At 42.4% G+C, this 27,233-nt stretch overlaps 1 protein-coding gene across 3 annotated transcripts in view; it reads left to right on the top strand.

Annotated features, from left to right (window-relative positions):
• dcc (DCC netrin 1 receptor) overlaps positions 1 to 27,233 on the top strand; it is a 181,550-nt gene that overhangs the window by 117,574 nt on the left and 36,743 nt on the right. For all 3 annotated transcript variants that reach the window (XM_023803312.2, XM_023803310.2, XM_023803309.2), the window contains exons 10-16: positions 411 to 559; positions 2,964 to 3,102; positions 11,671 to 11,720; positions 21,884 to 22,025; positions 22,417 to 22,527; positions 22,818 to 23,012; positions 24,627 to 24,722. In XM_023803312.2, coding sequence (XP_023659080.2) covers positions 411 to 559; positions 2,964 to 3,102; positions 11,671 to 11,720; positions 21,884 to 22,025; positions 22,417 to 22,527; positions 22,818 to 23,012; positions 24,627 to 24,722 — 882 coding nt within the window. The remainder of the gene's footprint in view (positions 1 to 410; positions 560 to 2,963; positions 3,103 to 11,670; positions 11,721 to 21,883; positions 22,026 to 22,416; positions 22,528 to 22,817; positions 23,013 to 24,626; positions 24,723 to 27,233) is intronic.

The raw sequence follows: 27,233 nt of genomic DNA, 5'->3' as shown, positions 1-27,233 counted from the left end.
TGGTCCCCGTCTGTCTGATTTACATTTCCTTATTCTTAAGTGGGACGTGCAAGATATAAAGTGCTAATATAGCCACTCTTTATGTGTTTAATCTATACCTCACTGATTATGTCCGAGTGAAAGCCGCTAAGTTGACAAGGTGACTTCCATACTGTGCCTACTTTTTCTAAGTATGCTTCCCTTTCATTCAACATCCATAATATGCTAAGTGCTGTAAGTGATTACATGCCTTATATGCCTGCACACAGCATCTGTAGTACTAAGAATATGTCAACTTCCTACTGTATCAGTATACTGATACAGTATTTCTTTCTTTTCATACTGGATGTATGTACAGTCTAGTTTCAAACAGGACCTTAGATCTGTCCAGGATCTTCTGATAATGTGACACCAGTAATTCTGACCTACAGCACAGGTTCCAGGGCCTGTGGAGAATCCCTGGGCTGAGGCCGTGTCCGCCACCTCCGCCCAGGCCTCTTGGGAAGCCCCAACGTTCACTGAGAGCCCAGTGCTTGGCTACAAGGTTTTCTGGACCGAGACTGGCACAGGCAAGGAGCAGGTCAGTCGAGACCGTGGTTGTTTCACTGCTGTGTGCTTGTCCTTTCATCCAAAGCAACATACACAGATTACAGCAAGCGCAGACTAATGTTTTTCTTTGAGAATTTGGGGCACTGCAAATAAATCGCAAATAAGACATGATAGGAAGACCACATGATGCCCTGTTTACTTATTGGCAAAATTATATGGTTTTGTTCAAGATTTAACTTTAGTCATTTTAGCCACTGCTGTACAGTTTAGATAATAACTAGGAAAAGATTCCATTTTAAACGAGTGAATATACTGTTACAAAGGGTGCCTTAAAAAAATCGTACACTTCAGGATTATCCCAAACACCCTGCTTCTTTACAGAAATGTCATGTAATTGCGTTATCTCTGCAGCATTCACAGACCAGCTCAATTTAGCTGCTTGCATTAGCCCTTGAATAGATACAGGATGTTGAAAGCATTACATGATAAAGTAATCAATATTGTAATCTGAAGAGGAGTTACCAATAGATTTTGCAACATGATCGGTCAATGTTCAGGGCACAGAGAAAAGCTGGGGCTAGTGAGACCTCTGGGATGTTCGGTTCGATAAATCAGAATGTTTTTCATGTCAGAGCTGAAAACACGGGCTTTTATTAGGGCACCTGGGTGTTGCTCATGCAAAAACAGGCTTTGTACACATACCTCCATTACCGAACTGCACCTCTAACGCTGTACTAAGACAGCCGGTGCTGGCTTAGGTAATAAATGTGAGCAAAAGGAACAGGATTTGCTCTTACGTCGAGTCCAACTGCTGCACCCTTGAGCAAAGCACTTAAAAAGCTGTTGCAGTCTCACATCAACATACCGTGTCTGAATTCCTTCTTTACGGCCTTTTTTTCATCCATTTACAAGCAGAACATAAGTACCACAGGTTCTGTTGAGAACCTGTTGGGTTTCTTTTGTGATAACTCGAAGTGCAGTTATATAACCCTTAACATACAAACAAAGGCTCAAGAAGAATGCAAAACAAAATAAATAAATAGGCCATCCCAGAATGGTATTGAGGAGAATTTCAAAGGCTGATTCTATTAACAATAGATAGTTAGTGGTAAGAATACAAGCGGCATCATTGTGTGACTGCATGAGACCATACTGTCGCGCCTTGCCTCTGCCCCCCCGTTTTCTCCCCAGTTTGGCCTTATGGAGCTGCGTCTGTTCATCATTCTTCGTACTTCTCATTCCTGCCCTTGTGTGATTCACTCCAGCTGCCTCTCTTTTTCTCCTTTGTTATTCCTGGTTTAAAGGTGTTTCCCAGTCCTGTCACTTATGTTATAGTCACAATGTTATGACGTCTCTCGTTCTGCTTTCCTGAATCTTTCCCCAGTTTCGTCCTCCTGTTTGAACCCCTCGCGGTTCCGTTTGGTTTCTGACTCAGTTCCATTCTGTTTGGCTTTGACTTTAAATAAAACCCCTCTTGATGCTGCCTCTATGTCTGCTTGTATGTGCTTTGTCCTGCCTGGCGTAACACATATAGTATGGTAGGACTGCTGATAAGTAGCGAACATGGAGTACGTATAAACAATTAAGTAAAATTTGACGTCAGAAGGTCTCCCAGGAGTTGACAACATTAACTTTTTTAACATTAAGGTTGCCAGATAGGTTACAACTTATCTTACAGGTTGTTATTGTGCTAAGATGTTCCGGAGTACATTCTCAGCTAGGTTTTTCTTTAAAAAGTTAAGACAAAAATAATTTCAAAGATATTTTGCACTTGTCTTTGATGGTATTCTGTATTCTTGCCAAGTTATAACATGGAATATTCAGAGAAAATTAACATTAATAACATATGTTTTTGCTATCAGAAGGGATGACCTATGACCTGGGCAGAAAAGAAAAACTCAAACAGTGTGTTAAAGACTTATTTTTAGCTACAGTAAATGCTGTGCAGTAGAGCGATAAAATAATCAAAACAATTGTGTTAGGATCCTATAATGATCTGTGCTTTTTTCAGAAGAAGTAAACTGAAATTGAATTAAATAATTCAAATTTAAGTAATGATGAAACATATTAATAAATAATCTCCCATATGTAAAATTGTCTAAAATTCTATCACCACTACTATTACCACTATAACAATTACAACTACTAGACATGGTTAAGTTTTTAGTCTTATTGTTTAGTTATGAATAACTGAATTTCTGGTTATATAGTTTGTAGATTTCATAGTAAAATTCTGATTAACGTGTAGTTATGAATAATTATATAATATATAGTTATATTTTTACAAATGTAAAAAAAAAAAGCAAGGATTTGAACATTTTTTTTCTCTTGACTGGCTTATAGATAAAATATGCTACATAAATAAAGCTATGAAAGTTGTTTTGCTTTATGTTGCTATCTGTAAAAAATGAAATAATAGAAGCGTTTGGTTTCAGAGCGCGGAGGTGGCCGGCCGTAACTACCGGATCGACGGCCTGAGAAAGTTTACGGAGTACGTGATCCGCATCCTGGCCTACAACCTTCACGGCCTGGGAGAGTCAGCCGGGGATCTGATGGTGACCACGATGTCTGATGGTGAGTCGCCACGGCTTCCCCATTCCCCAGCACAGCTTAATGGGACACTGTTGAACTGGCGAGTGATGAACAATACCTTCTCAGCATATTGTTTTTCAATTAAAGCTGGTGAGAACATGAGTATTCTGGTTAAAAAATCTGGAATGCTTCTGTTACACAAGTTTCCCGTGAATGATTGTGTAATTAGTCACTCTTTCAGCTCAACACACCTGGAATAGCCATATATCCATGCAATAGTTATAAGGAATAAACGAATGAAGCTGGAATGAGGATGGTGTACGGCATAATTATAGTTACGGGGGCACAGACTGATATCAGAGTGTGATGAGAGTTTCATCTAATATCCAAGTTGTGTCGAGCAGAGAAGGATGAATTCGACCCTCGACCATCATTTGATGTCAGAGATCTTAATGTAGTGGAATATATTGCTTTTAGGAGTTCACCCAGTTATCAGTGGTGCCAGGTTACTGCAGAAGCACTACTCAGTATGTTCTGAGGTCAACTTGGTTCACAGACAGACAGTCTACTCTCCATTCCACTGCCTGTCAGTGCTGTGGCTTTCTGTTTTAGGATCTTAGATGGCTTCTGCTACTTCTGCAATAAATATGAATAAGAACTATGCAATAAGACCTATGAATAGTTTTCCTTGTTTTTTCTTGGTTTAAAACTATGGACATCTTCCTTTGAGTCTCACTGGTTCAGAACTTTGAAGAGCTTTGAAGAGCTACCATTAGCCTGTGTCAGAAGAAACAAGGCAAGACAGCTTGCCATATATCTTTCTGGTTCCGGATTCTGGTTGGCTTCCATTGTGTCTCAAAAGTTTAGCACCACAGACAGGTTGACTCGGGACATGTTGAATCTTAGAAAGTAGGTACCTCCCCAAGGACTGGAGATATTTCATACCTTTGATGGCACCTGTAAGAACTCCTTAAGGTGCAGAGTAGCACTCTGGCTCCTGTTTGTCACATTTAATTCTTTGCAGAGCATGAGTTCTGCATTTGTTACGTGCATTGCCTTTCACACTTCCCCACCCCTGCTTGATTTTCACACCTCATTGTCATTAAAGTCATTAAGTGCAATTTTCCAATAGTATAAAATGGGTTTTTATTTATTTATTTCTTTTGTAAATCTACTGCTGCTTCCTCATTGTCCATTTATATTATAATCACGGTTTCATTCCATTCTAAAAATGTCAGCTAAACTCACCTAAAACGAGGAATAAGACAGCATATGTATGGTGAGGGGTTAATCATATCATAATTTACTTACTAATTCTAATAATATGTCTAACATAATGTAGACAGCAGATTTGGGAACCGATACTAGCCCGGTAGGACGGGGTGATCTCACCCCACCCAGTTTGGAGAAATTGGGAACTGACGGTACGCCAGCAGGTCAGGACCACCTGGCACGAGACACGAGGAAAACAGGAACCCACCATAGAACGGATACTTATTTTTGCTTATGCTTAACAAAAAAAGGAAACACGTACTTACTGATTAATTAGGAACATGTACTCACTGGCTAACTAGGGTGAATGTCAAGATGTGTTGTAGTCATGCGAAGGGAAAATTACTGAGACGGGGGGTGACACCCCAGAAGGCCTATAAAGGGACAGACCCGAGACTTATGGATTGAGCTTCTTTCTGCACATGCTGAATGTATGTCAGATGGTCGCTCCCGGATTATAATCTGAATAGATAATAAACTGGTGACTTGCAACTACTCCTCGACTGTGCTGTGAATCTCTTCTCATCAACGGACCCGGCGGAGTTCGACTCCAACAATGGCTTCAGGTTTTCTTCACATTCTCTGTATATGCCTGAAGCTGGTCCATTTATGTTTGCATGTCAGTTCAGACCCCTAAAAAAGATCCAGTAAGCAGGATTCAAAAAGCTGACATCATCTGTAATTCTGTCTCTGCCGTTCTGTCTCACGCGGCAGGTATCTCAGGGTGTATCTGTAAATTCCATAGCCATCTGCTGAAGTTCACGTATGACATTTTACCCCACTGCCCTTTATAAAGTACGTAAAATGCAGCGGCCGTGTGCTGCAGCAAAGTTAATTACCTCAGCGGTGTCGTCACTGGTTTGTCTCTGATGATGATTTCAAACAGGTAACAGATCAGTTCTTTGACTGTGCTGTCATGTAAAACTTTTATCTGGCTAAATTTGCTCCTAAGTGATGTATATGTTTTCATTGTGGTGCAACAAACTGTTTAATAATACCCAGTGATTAATTCCTGACCCTAGCAGATTCCCATTTTCCCATTCGCTACCAAGACTGTGTACAATTGAAACAGAGCCAGCACCAAAGCAAATTACTTTCAGAGCACCTGGATTATTTTTTGGAGAACTCATACCTTGATGTCTCACACTCATTCCCCAGAGGGTCTTGTTCACCCTGGTTTTTATTTCATTCCATTCCCCTGGTTTAATTTCTCCACTTACTTGTTAATATTCTACAATACGTACATCGTCTGAAGTCTTTCTGCTATATAATGTGGCATTTCTTTTATGCAGGACATAAAAAGCTTCAGTAATTTATGCAGTAGAAATCTTTAAAATAACTGCTAACCTCATAATTACCTAGTAATCGTTTCCCTGTACGTCCATGGCTGTCCTGTCCTCACTGCCCAGCTAAATGCCTGTACAGTATAGCCCCCAAATTGTAATACATTTTAATTACAATATACAATCCACTTATACTAAACACACTACATATATAAAATATTATACAAAATCTCCACGTGGGTATAACACTGTGTCCTATTTATTTAAAATAATAATAATTTGCTGAGTTTGGAGAGACAACAGCCACTTCTAACATTCTTTAATTTGGATATTTTGTACCAGGTGTGTTTGTAAAAGGAATCACTTTAAATAGAACGTGTTCTTTTAAGCAACATGGTATTTTTCCTTTATTTTCCAAACTTGGCTTGCTAACAAATTTGTAGGACATTCTTTCTCATTTACAGCTTGAATTATGTCTGTGGGCTTTCAGTTGGCCTTCCTGGTGGCTGTTTCATGATATTTTAGCTACTAGTATTTTCAATGTCAGTTTGATTCAGGAAGAGCTCTGGTTCATTTTGAGATGCAGAAATTTCAGTTCAGTAATTGCTTAATAGAATTACTTAGTAATTTCTCTGTGGCTTCCTTGTGAGAATAGGGGGCTGTGGACAAACGCTCTCGAAGAAATGCTCATTGGGTTGCAGGTTAATGCTCATTGAGTTAACGGAGGCCTGAGTGTGACTGCGCTTACAAAGTCCCTTATTTATACTCCTGCTCACACTGTTTTTTACCCTCATCTCCACTTCCAGCCAAGTTCACCCACTGCTTTCTACTGGCACCCGGGTCCTAATAAGGGCAGGAGTACTTGGAGCTGCAATTGTGTTTATAAGGCATCTAATGTATTTAGAACATTTTGATATTTAAATAGGCAGACAGACTTGGTCACGGTTACATTTAAAGGTTGAACACATGCCTTAGAAATAAATGAACAGAAGAATGTTAAACACATTCCAACGGAAAATTAAAATCCTAATATTACACAATGTCTTTTCTTTTTAAATTAAAGCTAATTCAAATGACTGGCTCAAAGCCTTCTCCTCTAAGTCACTGTTTACCAAAAAGTACTGTTATGTTTTATTTTTCTTTAACACTTGTTTTTCTCTGTCTCTAATCTCTTCTTTCTAGTTTTCATTCTATTTTAATTGTGAGGCTCGATCGCTGTTAGGTTGCCGTTGAATGTTTTTTTCTTCTTAGTAATGTAATTAAATGCATGTTCTCATCGACTTTTATATTTGACTCCATTCAAAAGCTATGAAATGTAAGACCCCCATTAAGGCTCATAGTTAGATTTTTGTTAAATATGTAATTAACATAATGTTAAATATATCAGATTTGCTTTAATTTTTTTGCAGTGCTGCTTATGCACTATTGTTGAATTTACTTTCACTGCTCCATTCAGTAATTTAGAGATTTGCCTATTTTACTGTATCATTTTTTTGGACAACAGACAACAGTGATCCCCTAGTTCTTCAAAAATTAATTTGCTGCTGCTCTGCACACCTATACTTTGTATTTAAATGTAAATCTTTATCGTGCATAGTTCTGGCAAGCTCACAGCCTGAAAATCCAGGGATCGGAAAATCAGCAATTGGAGGACTAGACTAATTTTAACCGACGGCCAATAAAGATCAGCGTTTGTATTGGATTGTCCACAGTGAGCTGACTTTGTCCTGTGTCTCTGCTCTCCAGTGCCCCCTATGGGTTCTGTGCTACTTGGGGAAGAGGCTATCTCCCTGGGTTGTCCTCCAACATTAGTCTCAGCGTTGGCTATAGATGAGCAGACCTTGGAACGCCAATCTGCCTCAACTTCTATAAGAAGAGGCCATATTGTATCGGAGCATAGCTTGGGGGTGCTCTTCCAGCGCCCTGCCTCATTAAGGCTCTCGTGCTCAGTAACGAAACTGTATAAGAGTGACTTTTCCCTCAGTGGCCCGCTCCGAGGTAATAAAGGGCACGGCTCCACGTGCGGCTGGCTCTCTCTCTCTCTCTCACTCGCTCTCTCTCATGACCGGATGAACCTGCTCCTCTGAGACTCACTAATTTATGCTTTTATTTATATCGCATCCGAAGCACTAACAATTAGTGAAAAGTACAGGAGCACAGCATTTAGGGTACACGTGTGGCACTCGTCACGGTATTTAGGAAAGCAGTGTCCTTTCAGCTAGACATGCGCATGTGGCCAACATTCCTTGTTTCCAGGGAATAGTTCTGTCTGAAATTCATGCACTGGTCAAGACCAAAAGGCTGTTTATCCAGCTGGTCAGTGCAAGTTACCATACTACAAGACTAGAAAAGTAGTGCAGCTTAATAGAACTTTAGTGAACAATAAATCTGAAAATTTCTTTGTGCTTTAAATGTAGTGGATGTTATTCATGATTTATGATATAGATTTCTGTGATTGCACAATTGATTTTGTCATACCAGGGGTAGAACTAGGCGGTCTCAATGCATAGACACCCCAGTTTTCATCCCATGCCAGTATAATAGAGTGGAAATATGGATTATTTAGAAATTATTTATTATTGATTATTTATTTAGAAATTCAAATTTCTAAGTGGAACCGTAGAAGAGACCCATTGTGGCACGGCCACCCCCATAAGTGGAACTGCTTGCGGGAGTTTTATGTACACAAAAACGTTCTGAGGGCAGATGGAAAAATGATTGGCTCACCAATCAGATTGTAGAGGAGGCGGGGCCAAGCAACTAGGTAGGTGGGAACAAGACATCTGATTGGTTTGACCCATCTCCTCTACAATCCGATTGGTTATCTTGTTGAACCAATCATTTTTCCTTCTGCCCTCAGAACATTTCTCTGTAAGTAAAACTTCCATGAGCTGATGGCCACCCCAATCAAAGTTTTCTGCAGGTATATATTATTATAATAAAGCTTATTGAATTAAACCATAAAAGGTGGAGGGGGGATATGGCAGATATTAAAGATGTACAGTAAATAGTCACAATATACCTCATACTAACAGACAGAGGAGCATCAGTGAGGCATGTTCATATTGCTGTATGAGAGCAGAGGCATGAAAGGCGACAGCGTGTTACCATACAGCTTTCACTCAGCAAGCAGCAGGGAAGGGGCTGGCTACTGCGCAGAGACTAAGAAGTGTCAGCTATTACAGCGTTCATTCTGATTCAGGGCCGGTCAATGCGAAGAGCAGCAAACAGGGGGTTTCAGTCGACGAAGTAGGTGCAGCTTAATGGGTATAAACGTTAGCGTTTAAAGTTAACACTTTACTTAAAGCCATGTTTTTAGTAAATTATAAACACCTTCATAATGCATTATAAACATGGTACAAATATTTATAAAAAGGCTTTACACATTATAGCCATGTTTATTATGCATTATGACTGCCTTACCTCATCTATAATACACTACAGACACCTTCATAATGCAGTACAAAGCATCTTTAATGCTTATACTGACCATCATGATGCATTATAAAAGTAACTATGGTGCATTATAGATGAGCAATTCATAAGACATTCATAATGCATAATGAACATGGATATAATGTGTTATTGATAAATATGTATAGCCATGTTTATAATGCTTTATGAATGCATTATTGTTTGTTAAGAATGTGTTTACAAATTACTAAAAACTTTATCAGAGTTGATATGAAAGTCCCAAGTAACAATCTCTCGTGGATGGGGTATGCAAAATGGAAACTTAACAAATGTAGAAATGGTGAATAAGCCATTTTAACTGTGTTGCAATTATACAAAATTGCAATTATCGTTGTTTGCATTCCATGTGTGACTGTTATTCTTACATTCAGCCTGGCTGGTGCTGTAATTTTGCACCTTTTGAGGTCTTTATGTGGGATGTTTTGTTTATGGAGTGTGTGATGTCCCCAACACTCATCATTACCTAGATGATGAAAGCACATTCAAGTAATGGGCTTTGAAGTCATCCATGTGGATTAAGACAGGAAGGACGTGATGAAAGGAGATTCGCCAGGACTCTCTAGGTTAAACGCACTGATAAGCCAATTTGTGATTACGTGGCGTGTTTTGTTAGTGTAATTTTTCCCGATATAAGAATTTTAAAGTCCACACATGTGTTGCGGATTAAAAAAATAAATAAAAAACGATGACAGGAAAATAGCTCAGCGGTGCTAACGGCCGACCGCAGCTTAGGTGGAAATGTCTCCGGAGCCTGACAGCTTGGGGGTGAGCCGGGAACGGGAAGCCTTCTCGGCAGTGGCGCGTGGGCTGCGTGTGCGGCGTGCGTGCGCAAAAATCTGCCGGTTCAATGAAACAGATCCATTTAACGGTATAATTAGGGCTCCGGCAGAATTGAATTTGCACCGTCGTTCCAGGTCTCCATCTGCATTCTATTCGCAAAGAACATTTTCTAAAGTTTCGACACTCCCCCCCCTGAACATGACCAATCCTTGCTGGGCTTTTTCTCCTACTTCTCCCCCTTCCTTCTCCACGTGTGATTCAGTGAGCTGTAGGCGCGCCACTCAGGATTGGCGCCCCCGGTGGCCACTTCCTCTCCACGCGCGAGCCACACTGCTGAAGGAGCTTTGCTTAGAATTCACTTGGTGTTTACTGACAGCTGTGGGATTATGTGCTAAATAACCTTGATAGCACTGCACTCTGTTACTAATGCATTCCAAAGGTTATTACCTGCCTCAAGGTAATGTTTTTGTTATACTTTTTTGTGTATATTTCATGCATTCTATGCCCTAAAATGCATAAGAGAAGCTATGGATAAATGCAAAATAAATGCAATATGTAGTCATGATTGTGGTAGCAGGTTCCCCCCATTACACACTGTAGCAGCTCAGGCAGGACCAACCAGTTCTCGATTCTTCAGAACCCCGAAAACCAAGCCAGCACCAGAGACCTGATTGTGCTTCTGAAACCCAGAAATGTATGCGGATCCATGTCCCAGAATCGGCAACAAGCGCATATCCCTGCATGGAGACGCATGGTGTGAAGGTCAGATCTGGCCCCTGAGGCGTTAATCGGATGCTCCGAGGCGTCCGTCCGCCTCGCTGGTCAGGAAGCCCATGCAGATAAATCCTGCTGCTCACGTCGCACCATCTTTCTGCAAGTAATGAGGCGGCGGTGCCTTTATTGGAAACAGGAAATGATTTGTTAGACTATAATGGAAATTCCGTTGCTTAAAAACAAAACCCGTTTCATGATCAGTCAGAGCAGTCTAATGACTTCCAGAATGCACATATATTACTCCATTTATGTGTAACAAAAGACTTCAGCCCGTCTCTGTCAGGGCGTTATAATGCCGGAGGCTCAATATGCCATCAACCAGAGCAATTCTGGTCCTGCTCTGTTCTCCAGAAGCTTCTTTTACAGTGTAATTACCTGCTGTTTGATTGGCGATCATCAGAAATGACACCATGGGTGCTTTCCATTGTCTTCCTTCTCCTGCAGTGGGACAGTGTTATTGCTGGTTAATGATGCCTGTCAGTGCACACTGTGCACGTGCTCTGGTCCTAGTAGGTGTGTGTGTGTGTGTGTGTGTGTGTGTGTGTGGGGTTGGGGGGAGTATATGCTTATGTGTGACGTGCAGTCTCATCCTCCGATGTAGAAAAGCGTGTCTTTTACAGCCGTCTGGTCAAACACTCGTTGATGACCAGCGGTTCCCGTCTGACACAACTCACACATATTTGACTGTGACTGCATCTATCACACTTTTGATCATTTTCACCACGGGTGGAGTGGCCAGTGGGGGTGACAGCGGTGTGCAGGACACATACAGAAAAGTGTAAATAGATACACAAAGAGAAAAAGAAAAAAACGGCTTTGAGCCATGGACGATTATAACTGGGCTGGATGGGTTTGGATACATCTACTGGCAGATGAGAAAGGAACCACACTTATGTACTGTGAGACAACGAGGATCAGGAGACCCCCTCCCCCACAGACATGTTTCTGTGTGTGTCCTAGCTGTATGTGTGCATGTATGTGTGTGTATGGCTCTCTATCTAATCCTTATCTTCTTCCTTCCCTACAGTGCCAAGCTCTGCTCCACAAAATGTCTCCTTAGAGGTCGTGAACTCCAGAGTAAGTAGCAAAAGGCTTTTTGTGTGAAAGCTGATTTATATGGTATGAAGTGCTTTCAGCTTTATAAACACCCCCACCGGGTTGCATTTATTTTTAGAGGTCTTTTTTTTATGTTCTGCTGATTCCTAGATGTTCAAGCGGTTGCGGTTGCGGTTGCGGTTTGTTGTTCTTCCCTCGGCCGGAGTGGGGTCCCGCATGTGGCACGGTGTGGTCTTATGTGGTGATTGGCAGTTCAGGTAAAGGGGAGCCATTAGGCCAGAAAGTGTCCAGGAAAAACTGGATTTCGATTCAGATCGAGGAAAGAATTTTAATGGCTTCCTTAGCAGAGGACTTGGAGCTCCAGCTCAGCAGAATCTACTTGCTGAGAGGTAGTCCTGGTTTGGGGCTGTCATGTTTCCAGTCTGATCACTGGCTGGGCCGGAGCTGTTCCAGTTACTCTTCATTCCAAAGCTCTGCCTTTTAGACTGATCCAGCAAGCCAGTGTTTCTGTCGGCAGCAAGCTGGGCTGTCTGTTCTGGCATCTGCGCTGGGCTGGAATGGGGGCTGCTGCGAGGGACGTATTTTGCATGGAGCTGGCAGATTAACTGCATCTCACCAGTCACAAACTGACGTGTTACAGCACAAGGAGCCTCGGGGCGCATCGAGCATGGCTGTGTCACATGCACGCGCGATGACGTTCAACATTACAGGCCGTCCCCAGGTTACCAACGAGATCCGTACCCTAAGTTTGACTTTAAGTCGAATTTGTAGGTAAGTCGGAAAAATAATATTATCATACATAAGAATAATAATGATAAAGTATTAATAAAAGTAACTACATATGGTAATGTGGTGCACCTTAAGCCGATATAACTCAGAAGCCATGCAATGCAATTTTTTAACAAAATAGGTTTTTTGTCAGTCCGTTCATAAGCCCAAGTTGTCTGTAAGTCGTGTGTACTTAACCTGGGGACTGCCTGTATTGCAAAATAAAATAAAATAAAATAAATAAATAACAACAATAATAATGACATATTTTGCGTAGTTGTCCAAGTCTTAATCAGTCAGCTTTTTGCAATTGTCGTTGAACAGTCATTCTTTGTTTGCATTTATTAAGATATTACTTGGATTAAATTCAACGTGAAAACATCCCATGGCTGTTATTGAGGATGTGCTTCATGAGATTTGTAAGGGAAAGTAAAACCCTTGTGTACGGTACTTGTTATATGATGCGATTCCCCCCCAGTAGCAGCAACACCAGTAGAGCTTACTAAGTGACAATGACAGGGGCTCCCACAGCTGAGCCAGGAAGGAGCTGCCCGCTGCCCGCTGCCCGCTGCCCACTGCCTGCGTGATGAGCTGCTTCTGGAGGTTGGGGTGGCATGCTACACGGTCCCTACAAATTGTAAAAAAAAAAAAAAAAAAAGAGAGTGAAAAGAAAACTGCAAGACATTCTCAACAAGAATAGGGACAGAAAACAGCAACAAACCACAACAACAGGGCAAGATGAGCAGCACCGGTGTCACCCCGGGGACAAATCGCCCACCACAACAACATAAACACTGATCGACCAACAAGGTCAGCCGAGGAGCTTCCTCAGGAACAGCAGCGCTGTAGGGGCAGCAGTGTGATGTCTCTTGAATCTTAAAATAGAAAGCTGGAATGCTAATCCTTTCCACAAGTGCCGACTTCCGCGACAATTAGGGTGCACACTTAAGTCATCAGTGCTTCAGACAAATATCTTCAGGGACAATCAGTAATTAATAGTCACCTCTCATAAGTTTACACTATTTCTTTTATAAAATTCTCTTCACATGCCTCACAAAATTACTTTTAGGTACAAATTCCCACCTCACAAGATTTGATTTGCTACCTAATTGAGTATCTGATTCACTCTTCAGCTACACATTAAGTGAACACCATATTGGGTTTTATAACGAAAATATAAAATGACTCTGGTAGTTACATTTTTAAGTTGAGGCCATTTTTATGGTTTTGGTATTTAAATGTCGATGCAAAGACTTATGGGTAATGTAGGTGCTGAGTGGTTTCATCGTGCAAGAATGGGGCTGAGGCTCCGTCATCGCTCAATTATCAACTGTAATTTGGAATTGAGATAGACCTGGCACTGAGTGTCTGGTGGCAAGATTGTACAGATTGAGCGTCCATGCTCCATTTGCAGTTCAGTCACTGTCCTGCTAAGTGCTTGGAAAATGAAAATAGGAAGTTACCCTGTATATGGCGTGTCTTCATACGGCAGCACCTGCTGTGCCTGTTGAAGGGGATCACAGCCCAGTGCAAGTCAGATTTCCAGCGTGAAACTGGAGCGTGCACCAAGGCAATATCCCAGAATGAGATTAGGTCCAAACATTGCACAGTCTCTTAGAGAGTGTTATTTATTTATTTTCACTTTCATTTAACTCAGACCGCGCAGCGCCTGGCGATCTTTCTAACATGCCTAATCAGAGTGAAATAAAAGATAATTGAATGCTAACAGCATAGCCGTCTAGGCAGGGGTGGGATGACAGTGGGGAGGGGGGTGAGGGGGGGTGACAGCACAGGGCTGTTTACTACAGGCACTGCCGCGTCACTCAGAAATGGAGTCGGACCTCTGGGAGAAACATGAGCACCAGGAACATGCAGCAAACACTTCGTTACTTCACTGAAAACCAGCGGGCTTTCTCTGATTAAATTGACTTTCCACATCGGCTCCTTGGGTGTTCAGATCACTGTTCACTTTCACAGCAGCGGCACGTAAAAAGGCAGGGGATCTATTAGACTATTTATATTAGACGAAACGTATCCGGCTGATCACAAGGTTACTTAAATAAATTAAGAAAGATAGCAGTAAATAATAATACATAATGTTATTGCGATGGCAAGAAAAAAACGGACATCTCATTTTTCAGTGTCTCACTGGTGTCGACGTTTTAAGTAATGGCCTCATTTGATTTCTTTCCACAACATTTTTAAAAGGGTTTTTGTTTTTAATTACATTGCTATCTACATATTCAAACTGTTTTCGAAACGTCCCTCAGACAAATTGTTTGTCAACATGTCGGAGGTGATTATGGACATTCAGTAATTCGTGATTATTTTGCCTTTTGATTCTGGCTAAGCTCAGCTTGTTACACCTCCAGCCATGTGCACAGATCCAGCTAAATGCTAATCCACTCCTCCAAAAAAATGCCAGGATTAATTAATCTGATCCAGGGGTCTGTTCCACGCCCTCACATTGCTGCCTCCTGCAGGTGGAATGGTGCTATGTTATCTGTAGTGAGTAAAGACAGCAGTCAACTTTGCTGGAGTGTTTCAGCAGAGTGGAGGGAGTGGCGCTTATAAAGAAACTAGAATGAAGAAAGATTGTGTTGAAAACAGCAAAACGTTTCAAAGAGTTTCCCACATTATGTATTAATAAGGGTGGCTAATCATGTGCAACACAAACCACGTCTTTATATAGATTTTAAACAGCATATCTCAGGTAGGCAGAACATGTTGGCGTGAGTGAGCATCTCAACAATGCTGAGAGGAGCGGATAAATCAGGGCTGACACAGGATGTGGGCGGGAGTGCAGTGTGAATTTTAATTGGCTGATTTGCATGCTAACAGGCTACTCTCCGCAGATGGGATGGCAGCCCTTGCCAGGCGGCTGCCGGTCATTAAACATATGCGAAAGGTGCGGTTATCGAGCTGGACTCCTGACCTAAAGGTCACAGGTAAAATCCCGGACAGGGAATCGGTCTTGTACCCCTGGACGTGAACTTAGCCTATCCTTCGTGAGTAGCTATCCTGCTGTATCAACAAGTAAAGGCATTGTAAAAGATTGAGTGTGCATAGAAAAATCTGAATAAGTCATCAAGCAGTAAGGTGCTCAAAGAGAATTTGCACACTGATAAACCACTGTGGTATTTAACTATTCCCGAAGTTTTTGCTGGAGATGAGGAGAGGAACATGGGTACTCATCTCCAGGTGTGCCCAGCTCCTTCAGGCTGCTCATTTGTAAAGCCGGAGATGTTACTGGGGCCACTCGGGTTAAGCGTGGTGCTCAGGGGTACAGTGGAAATGGTCTTCCTTTGAAATGCAGCCATTTAGGTCACAAGTCCAGCTCTGCTCTATTGCTTTGCTTGTAGCCCTGAGTGATGTGAATTAGTGCACTATAAAAGCAGGATATTCAGCCTCAAAGTGGCTGAGCCGATTAATCAGTCCCCCCCGCGTGGATAACTATATTCCTGTGTAAGATGTGCAGCCCGGATCACATTACCACTTGGGACTGTGGTTGCTAGCTTGTAGCGATGGACTAAAAATATCACGAAGAACTAAATTTGACAGGATTTTTGACCACTGCACTTAAATGGTGGCCTTGGTCCTTGGGAGCAGGGATACCATACATCCAGGGTTCTCTGTCCTCTTTTTGGACCTTAATCCGCCTAGAGTTTTTCAAAAATTGGCGGTTTATTCATACAGTATGACTCAATTGTGTCACAGTGCAGTACCAAGTGAAGCAAAAGGCACCAATTTTCAACATATGGCTGCCACTCATTAACGTTAACTTCCGGCAGCCATTGTTACGCTGACACTTTATTTTTGTTTTCGTGTGAACAGTGAATTGAATCCTTTGCTTGAAGTTTAACTAACTTTAGCTTAGCATTTTGTAACTTTTGTCGAAAAAGACTTATACATGTGTATTGTGTCAGTTGTGTGTAGATTGTAAAACAAAAGTTAACTGTTGGGTTACCATAAGTCCGGGTTTTCTCGGATGAGAATTTTCGTTTTACAGGATGGTTAGGGAAAACACATTAAGTGCTACATGATTGGCCATTGAACTCATTAATATTCTGACCCCTGGACACGCCCTCTTTTTCATCTCACCAAATATGGTAACCCTACTTGGGAGCCTCTAAGTCAGACTGAGGGATGCATACATGGGCATTGATCCGACTCGAGCGCCACAGTAAAGTGCTGCCTCTACTTGCCTGAGGAAATGACAGTAGTGGAATAAGCGATGTGGAAAATGGAGATTTAAACAGAGCATCGGATGCTACCGGAACACCTGGGCACTACATAGGGGTCACTGAGTACAGCTCACTGACCCAGCCTCTGGTGAAATCGCCAGGAAGTAACTAGACTATTCTGCTGACACATGCGATCGTGCAGCGGAGCAGCTGGCCATGGTGAGGTGCAGGAGCTTTGCGGCGACACCGCTCCTGCTCACGGGGAGGAGGACCAGAGGGCAGAGGGGCCACAGCTACAGGGTCATCCATCTGTGTGATGATGTCACACCTCTGCTTGCAGGTCACAGGAGCAGGATTTATTGAACATTAAATGAAGTTGGCCTTGGTTTCAGTGTGATTGATGCTTTTTGTCAAGGCTATAAAGGCAGACAGACTTCTGTTGCTTTTCAGGCTTGTACACAAATCAACTTAAAACACCAGGAAATAAAACTGAATGCTCAGGACGGGGCACCCTGCCGGCTTGCGGGTGGAGATACTCTTTTTCTAGTCCAGCTCCTCCTGCGTTGATAGTGACTCTCCTTGTTCAGGAAGTTACATGTGGTTTGTGAGTGATGCTATATCAAGTAACTTCTCCTTCATATCGAGTTACCGTACCTGCTTCCTTTATCAGTGTTTTTCTGGTTCCAATTTCGTTTCATATGGTATTGTTTATGTTTAATAGTCTGTGTTTAGACCCATAAGCAGCAAACGGCAAATGAAATTTCAAATGAATTTTGCCCGTGAAGACACAGATAAGCCGTCACCCATGACAACATGACTACCAGATGTCAATGGCACACTTCTCGGAGCAGGAAATCAGTGTCGCACCACCGGTGAAATTATTTATGCAAATGAGCGTATATGGTCAGGCACAAGACTGGGGGTGGGGGCGGGGGTGGGTGGTGGGTTGTGATGGATCTGTTGCATTAGCCATTATTCTGAGCAATGAGCAGAACTGCAAAATAACTCTGGAGCAGTTCACAGCCACACACTTGTAATTTGCTAAATATAATTGCGAATTATAAGTCACTCTGCACAACAAGAATCATCAAACGTATCCCGTCAGAATGCACCACAGTATCCATTTCTCATTACCATACTGCTTGCTGTTAATACTTCTCTAGGCACACCTAGGGTCTGTGCCTGGCAGTGGGATTTCCGTGCCTGCTTCAGCAGCTATTGTTGTAATTAATCATTATTTAGCTGGATGAAATGTAGGGGAAATGGTTGCTTTTGAATGTATTGACCTTTGTGTTACTGCCAAAATATGCCCAATAAATCACATTAATGTCCAGGAATTGTGATTTTACAGATCTACTTCAGCCACTCAGTGTTCTAAGACAGTGAGAGAGAGCAGATAAAAGGCATATGGAGATCAGGGTCAATGCTCAGCAGGCAGTCAAATGCTGCAATGCTTAGCAAACCACTGTATTCAGAATGACCAAATTCTTGCAATAATTCTTTTTCTAATATACCCTCCTAGGGTGACGCTGTAACTTTACACCTGGAGGGATATGACTTTGAGTGTGCCTCCTCATATGCGTTTGCATATGCAAATTTCAACTGTGAACTCTTGTTTGGTCAAAAAAAACATGCAGTTAGGTGAACTGGTGTCACTAAATTGCTCATACCCTGTGACTGGGCTCCCTGTGATCTTAGCTCTGGAAAATGAATGAAAGGGAATTTCTGCTGCTTTTTCAGTTCCTCTCTGTGTCCTTGTCGCTTGCTTAGATTTTTTATTTTTTTTTTGCTAAGATAAATTGGATTTATCTTTCCAGAAATGAAACCTGGAGAGGTTTATGTCAATGGAGCATAAACAGAAATATTCTTCAGTTATTTTAATAACTAAAATCTTTAAGCTAGGAATGGATCTGTTGTTTTTGGGTCAATTCCGGTAATTAAATTCCAGTTCTGTTCCATTTTTCTCAGTCTGATCAGTGATATATGTGATGAGCGGAGATCAGGGAGGAGACGGACCCCGAAATGTGGGAGATGACAGGTTTATTTACACAACCGGGAACAAATAAAGCCAGAGGAGATATCCAAAAGAGAAGTCGGGTCACAAGCAAAGGTTCCGTAGCCGGGGAAGTCAGTCCTACACGTGGGGACAGGACGAGGCGACGATGGGTAGGGACGAACGAGGAAGCCAGGTCGAGGGTGCAGGACAGGGCAGGCGAGGCAGGCAGGGCAGAACACTGTAGGCAGGGCTGGTGGGGAAGACACAAGACAGATAAACGCTCAGCAATGTTCCAGACCATGGCAACAATACTTCGCAATACTAGAGAGGTTACTTCCACCTTAAGTAGCAGAGCGATTACTAAGACATTGGTTGCTGCCGTCCCGTCCCACCCGTGTGGGCGTGACAATATCCATCTATCCATCCATCCATTTTCTGTACCCGCTTGTCCTATGCAGGGCGCAGAGGTCCAGAACCTGTAGTTATATCCCAAAATAATTATTTCTTGTCAAAATAAATAAATTTAATTTCAGTATTTCTTTCATCCACATTTGGGTAACCCTCTTAAAGACAATTCACAGGCAACAGTCTTCCTACAATAATTCATTTAATTCAATTTCTCCCTAAAGCAAATCAGCTCCTTTAATTTAATTCCCTCACATTGGCTCGGTGAAAATCTGCCGTTACACATTCTTAATTAAGAATCATTGATTCTATTGAATGTCAGGCTAACAGCTTAGCCAGTCAAATTCTCAAAATTTCCCCCTAAGAACCTGCCATATTTGCACAGGACATCTTTAGTAAATTGCCCTAAAAAAGAGGTCAACCTAGAAATTTAAGTATAAATGATCCTAAAGTCTATGTCAAGTATTAATCATCATGGGGAGGTAACTTGCAATTAAAATGTCTTCACATATTCATACAAATGACATTTGCTTCGTAAAATGGTTTTTGATGGCAGGCTCCCGTTTTTCAGTTGTATTAATTATACGTGTCTTCTGTGGATGGCCGCCTTTAGCAACAGAGCGAAAATGCTTCACCACAGTTTGACTGAATCAAACTGCTTTGTTAATGGCTTCGGATAAGCGGTCACCTCAGTCCCTTATCCATTCATCCATCTTCCAGCTGCTTATGCTGCTCGGGGTCGCAGAGAACCTGGAGCGCGTCCCGGGAATCCCAGGGCACGGGCTGGGGTACGCCCTAGATGGCCATTCTGTTATGACTCGGGAAAATAACTTACGGGGGAATCCATCCATCTTCCAAGCACTTATACGATACAGGGTCAGGGAGAGCCAATCCCAGGAAGCACAGGAGCACTGCGGATGGGATTCCAGTCCATCACAGGGCTCACACATGCACACACTCTCACACCTAACCGCACGTCTTTGGAGTCAATTCAGAATTATACCAAGCAAATAAAAGGTTCATTAAAAATTACACACTGAGTGGATCTGTTGTACAAAATGGTTATTTTAAATTAAGGCTCTGTCATCCATCCATTCATCCATCCATCAATCTACGAACTGCTTATCCTGGATAAGATTGCGGGGGGGGGGGGGGGGACTCTTCCCAGGCAGCATCAGGCACAAGACTAGGGGACACCTTGCGTGGATAACGGTCCGTCGCAGGGTCCGTCGCAGGGCACGCTCACAGTTGTACACTATGGCCAATTTGGAGACACCAGTTAACCTAACTGCATGTCTTTTGATGGTAGGAGGAAGCAAACACAGCACAGGGGGGATGTACAAATGTCCACACACAGAAAACCAGCAGAAGTTAAGCCCCAGTTCCTGGAGGCCATAGTACCACCTGCCGTGACACTGTACTACCTAAGATGTGCTATTACTGAGTCAATTTACCAAAAATTGTCAAAATCCTAATTGTATTCCACTTTGATATTTTGCAATTTTCATTCACTTTGGTGAAGTGTCCCATTAATGTTCAGTTTAAAGCAGATCTGACACAGCTCAGATAGGAAAAAAAGCAATTTAAAAAGATTTAAAGAAAATTTGTCACGTTCAGTCCCACAAGGTACAAGCCATGAGTTTCGCTCAATATTTTCCCATGTTTTAAAATTGATTATTAGGTATAGACAAAGGAAAAACTAAGGACAATAGTTTTTTAATCCCAAAAAAAAAGCCATTTGCAAAATATGTTGTTCAAGTCGGAACACTTTCTCTAAAGCAGTGTTTCCAAATCTGGCCCTTGAGGACTCACAGACAGTCCACATTTTTGCTCCCTCCCAGCTCCCAGGAGGGAGCAAAAATGTGAACTCTGGCAGGGAGCTGGGAGGGAACAAAAACATGGGCCGACTGTGGGTCCCCGTGGGCCGGGTTGGGAAACATGGGTAGCCATAGACTGAGAATATCATTGTGGATTAGTGTTTAGTACTGCGGTCTTACACAGCCATGGTTGGCAGGTTTTAATATTACTCCTGGCTTTGGAATGCTTTCCTTGGTTTGTATGGGTTTCCTCCAGCAATGTAAAGACATGCCGTAGAGTCCAGTTCCCAGCCCTTCCCAGGACAGGCTCCAGGTTTGCTGTGACTCTGTACTAGATAAGTGATTACGATAGATGGAAGGATCACATTGAAGTGGAAATTACTGTAAATTACTGTGGGGGGTGGCACAGTGGTACAGTGGTTAGTACTGTTGCCTTACCTCCCTGGGACTAGGGTTTGAGTCTATGTCGTGGCTCCCTGTGTCTGCCGTTTGCATGTTCTCCCTGTGTTGTGGTGGGCTTTTCTCTGGTTTTCCCCCACAGTTCAAAAATATGTTGATGTGAATTGGAGTTACCAAATTGTATGTGTGCCTGGGTTGTTCCCTTGTGCCCATAGCTTGTGGGATAGGTTCTGCACCCCCTATGAACATTAATAAGACAAGAGAGTACAGGAAATGGATGGATTACTGTAGTGTGCCGATATGGTGCAGTTTGAATGATGTAATGACGTGATGTAAACTTTCAACAAATATCTGATTCAGCGTCAATTAAAATAATAGTCCCAGTCAGTCACCATAGGGACCCGATAGTTTTATTTAGTGTGTGTTTATTGTTGACTAGAGTGTGATTATTTTTTTTTAATGCTTGTCCACTTTTTAGCGTTTTACTTGCTTTTATGATGATCTTGTGTGATTATTTTGTAATTCTTTGTAAAAACTCTGTACTTGTTCAGGTTGGAATACACACTATGTACTTGTGCAGGTTGGAATACACATTCTTTTATTTCTGTGTTTCAGAGCATCAAAATGAACTGGTTGCCACCTCAGGCAGACTCCCAGAACGGCTTCATCACTGGCTACAGCATCCGCCACAGGAAGATAGGTCGCCGTGGTGACCAAGAGACCATCGAGCCCAATAATCTCTGGTACCTGTTTATAGGTATGCCAGCCGTACATAAGCCCCAACATTCTCCTTTTTTTTGGTTTGTGTTTTTGTTGTCTAAGGAGTGACCTTATCTCTTTCCATGAACAGAGCTTGTAAACATTTGCAAATCGTATCTCCGGAATCGAAACACTGAATCAACAGGTGTCATTAGCCCACTCTAATTTATGCTGTGCAAGAGAACAATTTATTTTCAGATGTCGTCAATTAAATTCTTGTCTGCACTGCTTCAGATTGATGGCCGTATGAATGCAGTACAGATCGGTCTAAGCACTCAGTTTACTAGATCTCACTCTCTCCAAATAGCACAGCCCATAGGAGTTCAGTTTCCGACATCACAGGCCTTGGTGCCAGAAGGACCATCATTTATTCTGTGATTGATCCACAGGACTAGATAGGTCCAGCCAGTACAGCTTCCAGGTGTCGGCCATGACAGTCAATGGGTCAGGACCGCCCAGTGAGTGGCACACGGCTGAAACACCGGAAAACGACCTGGATGGTAATAAAACAACATGTGACAGTCACCCATCTCTCTGTGTGGCCTGGCAACCACCTCTTCCTCTGTCTGTCTGTCTCGCCTACAGCTATGCATGGAAGGAGTTCTGTAATTGTAATAGATATACGTCATCTTTTCTATGTAATGGCAATGATCTTATTTCTTGAGTAATATCTAATGGAGGTGTTTTAATACTTTATTTTTTATGATGTTCCACTCCAGTACATGGTCTATAATTTCATGTCTGCCAGGAAAAGTTAAGTTTCTAAATAACACATTTTGCTTTGCCTCAGAGTCCCAGGTTCCAGACCAGCCCAGCTCGTTGCATGTGCGTCCCCTAGCAACCAGCATCATCATGAGCTGGACTCCGCCCCTTAGCCACAGCATCGTGGTTCGGGGTTACATCATTGGCTACGGAGTAGGCAGCCCATACGCTGAGACTGTGCGGGTGGACAGCAAGCAGCGCTATTACTCCATCGACAACCTGGGTAAGCTAACGACCAATAGGCATCCTGCTCCACGAATGGCATGGCTGAGCTAACAGAAGACGGGCATAATGCACCATTCTCTCCCTGGGAATGATTGCATTTAGTATCGTATTTGCGGTTAAGACTCTGCTTGCTGTAGTCTTCCTGGGTTAATTATGTAATCATTTTTAGAAAGACTGCTGGGTATAAGGTCTGTTTGGTGTGTTTCTGCTATTCATACATAAGGAATACAACAGAAAAACACTGTAATGTTAAACAAGAATAAATACAACACTGAGTTTTTTGGAAGAAGAAACCCAGACTCCATAAAAGAATAAAATTGGTCAGCTCAAGCCATTAAATAGAATCTCATACTGAAGGGCATTATTTCATGAGTCTGCCCAGTAACCTTCACACACTTTCAAACCCTCCTCTCTATAATTTTCCAGACTCTAATAAGGTGATGATACACAGGGCAACTTTTTGAGCAATGTTGCCGGGCAACTGCCAACCAGGTGAGACAAAGGGCAGCTCACCTGGATCGGGATGATCGCGCAAAGTTGCCCACTGCCAGTCAAAGTCTCTTAAATGGAAACTTGTTGGCCAATATCAAAGGGGAAGTTTCATAGGTTCATAGCAGCTTTAAAATTTAACCTGAGTTACTTTTTAGAACAACCTCACGTTATACGGAATTAAAACATGATGAACAGACTTAAATTGGAATATTAATGCATTAAATCAGTCATAGAATTAAAATGTAAATTAAAACATGCTAGTGTGTTTTTTCCATTTGCATTTAATTTCTTCCATCTTCTTTTCAAGATTTTAAATTATTCCGTACAAAGGCATGTGGAAAATGAATATCCAATCATAGAACTGACAATGCCCTGCGTCCTGTATAATACAATAATTGCACCTGATGAGATCAGAAGGCCTTGAACGTCTGTCAGGAAGGACACGGATATGTCGCCAATCCACCGTGGGACACACACGTTGACACAATGGACAACTAATAAATGTTAAATCACTTAACTGCATATCTTTGGGCTGCGGGAACCTGGATTGAAACTGCCAGGGCAGTTGTTTGTGAGTAAAATCAATCAAAGCCAGCCTGGCATGCAGGGAACAAAACTCAGTGTTTAGTAACAAAGTGTAATACAAAACAGGATAATTTATGGACGCTGAGACTAAAACTAATGGAAACACGACGTTAAAGTCCCTCGTCCAGGAGTAGGTATGCGTTTCTGTATTACAGAGATTTTTTCCCCGCTCTTCAGTCTGTCTGGACCTTTGTATCAATCTGCATGATCACTTCAATCAAAAGCCAGCTATGAGTTATTAATGGGGCTGCACCTGTTTCCTGCTGTCAGTCCCAACCCTGCTATCTCCCCCATCCCCCCGCGCTCTCCGGTACTGGGTTCATAGTAGTGTACCACAGATGCTGTCTCTCCTCATGACCTGACAATCAAATTTTTTTTTCTTTATTTCTGTTCTCGAGCATTGATTTTGCAAGTGAACTTGATGTACTCGTCTGAGATTGTACTGTAAAAGAGCAGAGTGTGCGTGGTGAATCGCAGCTTGGTTGGAGCTGCGAGAAGTGTCTCTTTTTCATGCTGAGTGTGTTTCCCGATGCAGAGCCCAGCTCCCACTATGTCATCTCACTCAAGTCCTTCAACAACGCAGGGGAAGGCGTCCCCCTCTACGAGAGCGCCGTCACACGGGCTGCCACAGGTATGTGAGGAGCAGCCAATAGGATTACAGCCTGATCACGCTACGGACATGCTGTGAACACATGGCGGTTGCTCACTAATCATGCGGTGATCACGCTGTGATCACATGGCAGCCATGAGGTGATCACGCTGTGATCGCGTGACAGTCACTAACTGCTCGCACTGCGGTCACACTGTGATTGCGTCCGGGTTGCCCGCCAGTCACACTCACCCACGATAACAAACCGATCACACCGTGGTCTCACATCTGTCATAATGTGATTGCACTGTGGTTATGCTTGGGTCACTCACCAGTGAGCACTGCAATACCCACAATGCAGTCACATGGGAACCACGCTTCGATCATGCTCCAGTGCACAGTTGCAGTGCAATTATAATATAGTCGTGCTTCAGTCACCAGTTGCACTGCTGTCACACAGAACATTGCTAGAATCTGGTAGTTTACCCCTCAACACCTTAATCAGGCGAGGGTTTCTTGTGTCGGACGGTATAACAGGCCTGTTGAGATAATGACCAGGATTCTGAGAGCTCGTTAGTGTTTACAGCAGCAAGACAACCTGGGGGTTAAAGAATTGAATGTCAAAATGGACAAGGTAGGAAGACCTGAATGTAGACATTGGCAGGCGTGTTCCTTAATTGGAATTGCAGTCTGGACTGTAAACTGAAAGCCGAAAACCATTGTCTTTGCAAAAGAAAAAAAAAGAAGAATCATCCTCCCGTGTCCTTTTGCTGGTTTGGTTCATCATTTCAGGCGAAAAGCAAGAAGATAAGATAAGATAAGATAAGGCTTCTAAATGAATTGCTAAGAGCAATAAACAATGAAATGATGATGAATAGGAACAGGAATAAAAATGCTCATATACAGTTATCTGGACTGCTATAGTAGATTACATTATAGCACGATTTATGGTTTTCAGTATTAAAATAAAAATAAAAAGTAATTTAAATAGCTAGCCAACTAGTTACATGGCTAGACATGCATGTAAGCTATGATGCATGACCGAGAAAGTGTCAACATGTGTGCAATGTCATTAGATGCAGCCACAGAAATACCTGCTTAACATTTGATGTAGGTCATTGCAATCTGCTGCAAACATTGCTCAAGCAGGCAGCCGAAATGGGCGTGTACCTCCTGACAGTTAATTTACATGTTCTTAATGAAAAAATTGTGCACTTGCAGCCTTCCTTCAGACATTAGTAATAGGACGGAGAGGCACTTAATGAATTTTTTATTCTCATGTATTCTGGGTCCGCAGCCCTCATTCTATTATCGCGTTACTCTGCTCCACGATTCTGACACTCAGAACATGGACTGCAGAAGGGGTCTGTGTCGTATCTGACAGTGAGGAGGTGTGGTCTGCGTGACAAAGCCGCTAACATGAGCAGAGCTGAAGGCAACAGCAAGCATGTGAAAAATCTCCATGAAGAGCTTTGGCTGGTGTATGGTTAAACCCAGAGTATCTGTTACATTCTATAAGATATCAAGTGGCCTCAAAACATATTTGTAGTCAAGTCATTCTACTGTCAAATCAGATTTGTGAAAATAAATTGAACACTAATGTAGGCTGGCTTTGTAGCGCAAACACTTTGAGTTTGATTTTCCAGTTTAGGCACAGCTTTTGGAGATAATATAGCTACTCTGGATAACATGTGACTGAGGATAGTGGACATAGTGGACTTTGTATCAATACAACAGAGGTTACTTCAAGTTACACGGGCATATATCCTCTATTCTGTACATTTTACATGATCAGCCCCAACTCGCAGCAGCTCTGCACAGAGCATTGGCATCATCTTTTCTCCTCTGCCTTCAGAAAACAAGTAGTGGAGGGTGTTACCCAAGGCATGGTGTCATGGTGAGGTTCTTGAAGGATATGGAGACACTGAGGACTTCTTACTTTATCCATGGACAAACAGATGTTCAGGTTCAGTGACTGTATCCTTAGACACACAGACAGTCAGATCTGCTGACTGTGTCCTTAGATACACAGACACTCAGATCTGCTGACTGTGTCCTGAGACACACAGACACTCAGATCTGCTGACTGTGTCCTTAGACACACAGACACTCAGATCTGCTGACTGTGTCCTTAGATACACAGACACTCAGATCTGCTGACTGTGTCCTTAGATACACAGACACTCCGATCTGCTGACTGTGTCCTTAGATACACAGACACTCAGATCTGCTGACTGTGTCCTTAGATACACAGACACTCAGATCTACTGACTGTGTCCTTAGATACACAGACACTCAGATCTGCTGACTGTGTCCTTAGACACAAAGCCACTCATACTGTAGCTGCCGACTGTATCCATGGGTATGCAGGTACAGATGCTGTGAGTCAGAGTAGCGCAACCGTTTGTCAGAATTACACAGCTTTCTCTGAATCCATAAGCCGTACAATCCAACGGCCTGCATTTCTGTGTGTGTACTTTCATTTGATGCTGTTCGGAGGAGCAAAGCTGTGTTTACTAAAACTGCCATAATGCAGAACTAAGTGTATATCTT

This window comes from Paramormyrops kingsleyae, chromosome 2 (assembly GCF_048594095.1).
Source record: "Paramormyrops kingsleyae isolate MSU_618 chromosome 2, PKINGS_0.4, whole genome shotgun sequence".
Lineage (NCBI taxonomy): Eukaryota > Metazoa > Chordata > Actinopteri > Osteoglossiformes > Mormyridae > Paramormyrops > Paramormyrops kingsleyae.
This window is presented reverse-complemented; position numbering and strand designations above follow the sequence as displayed.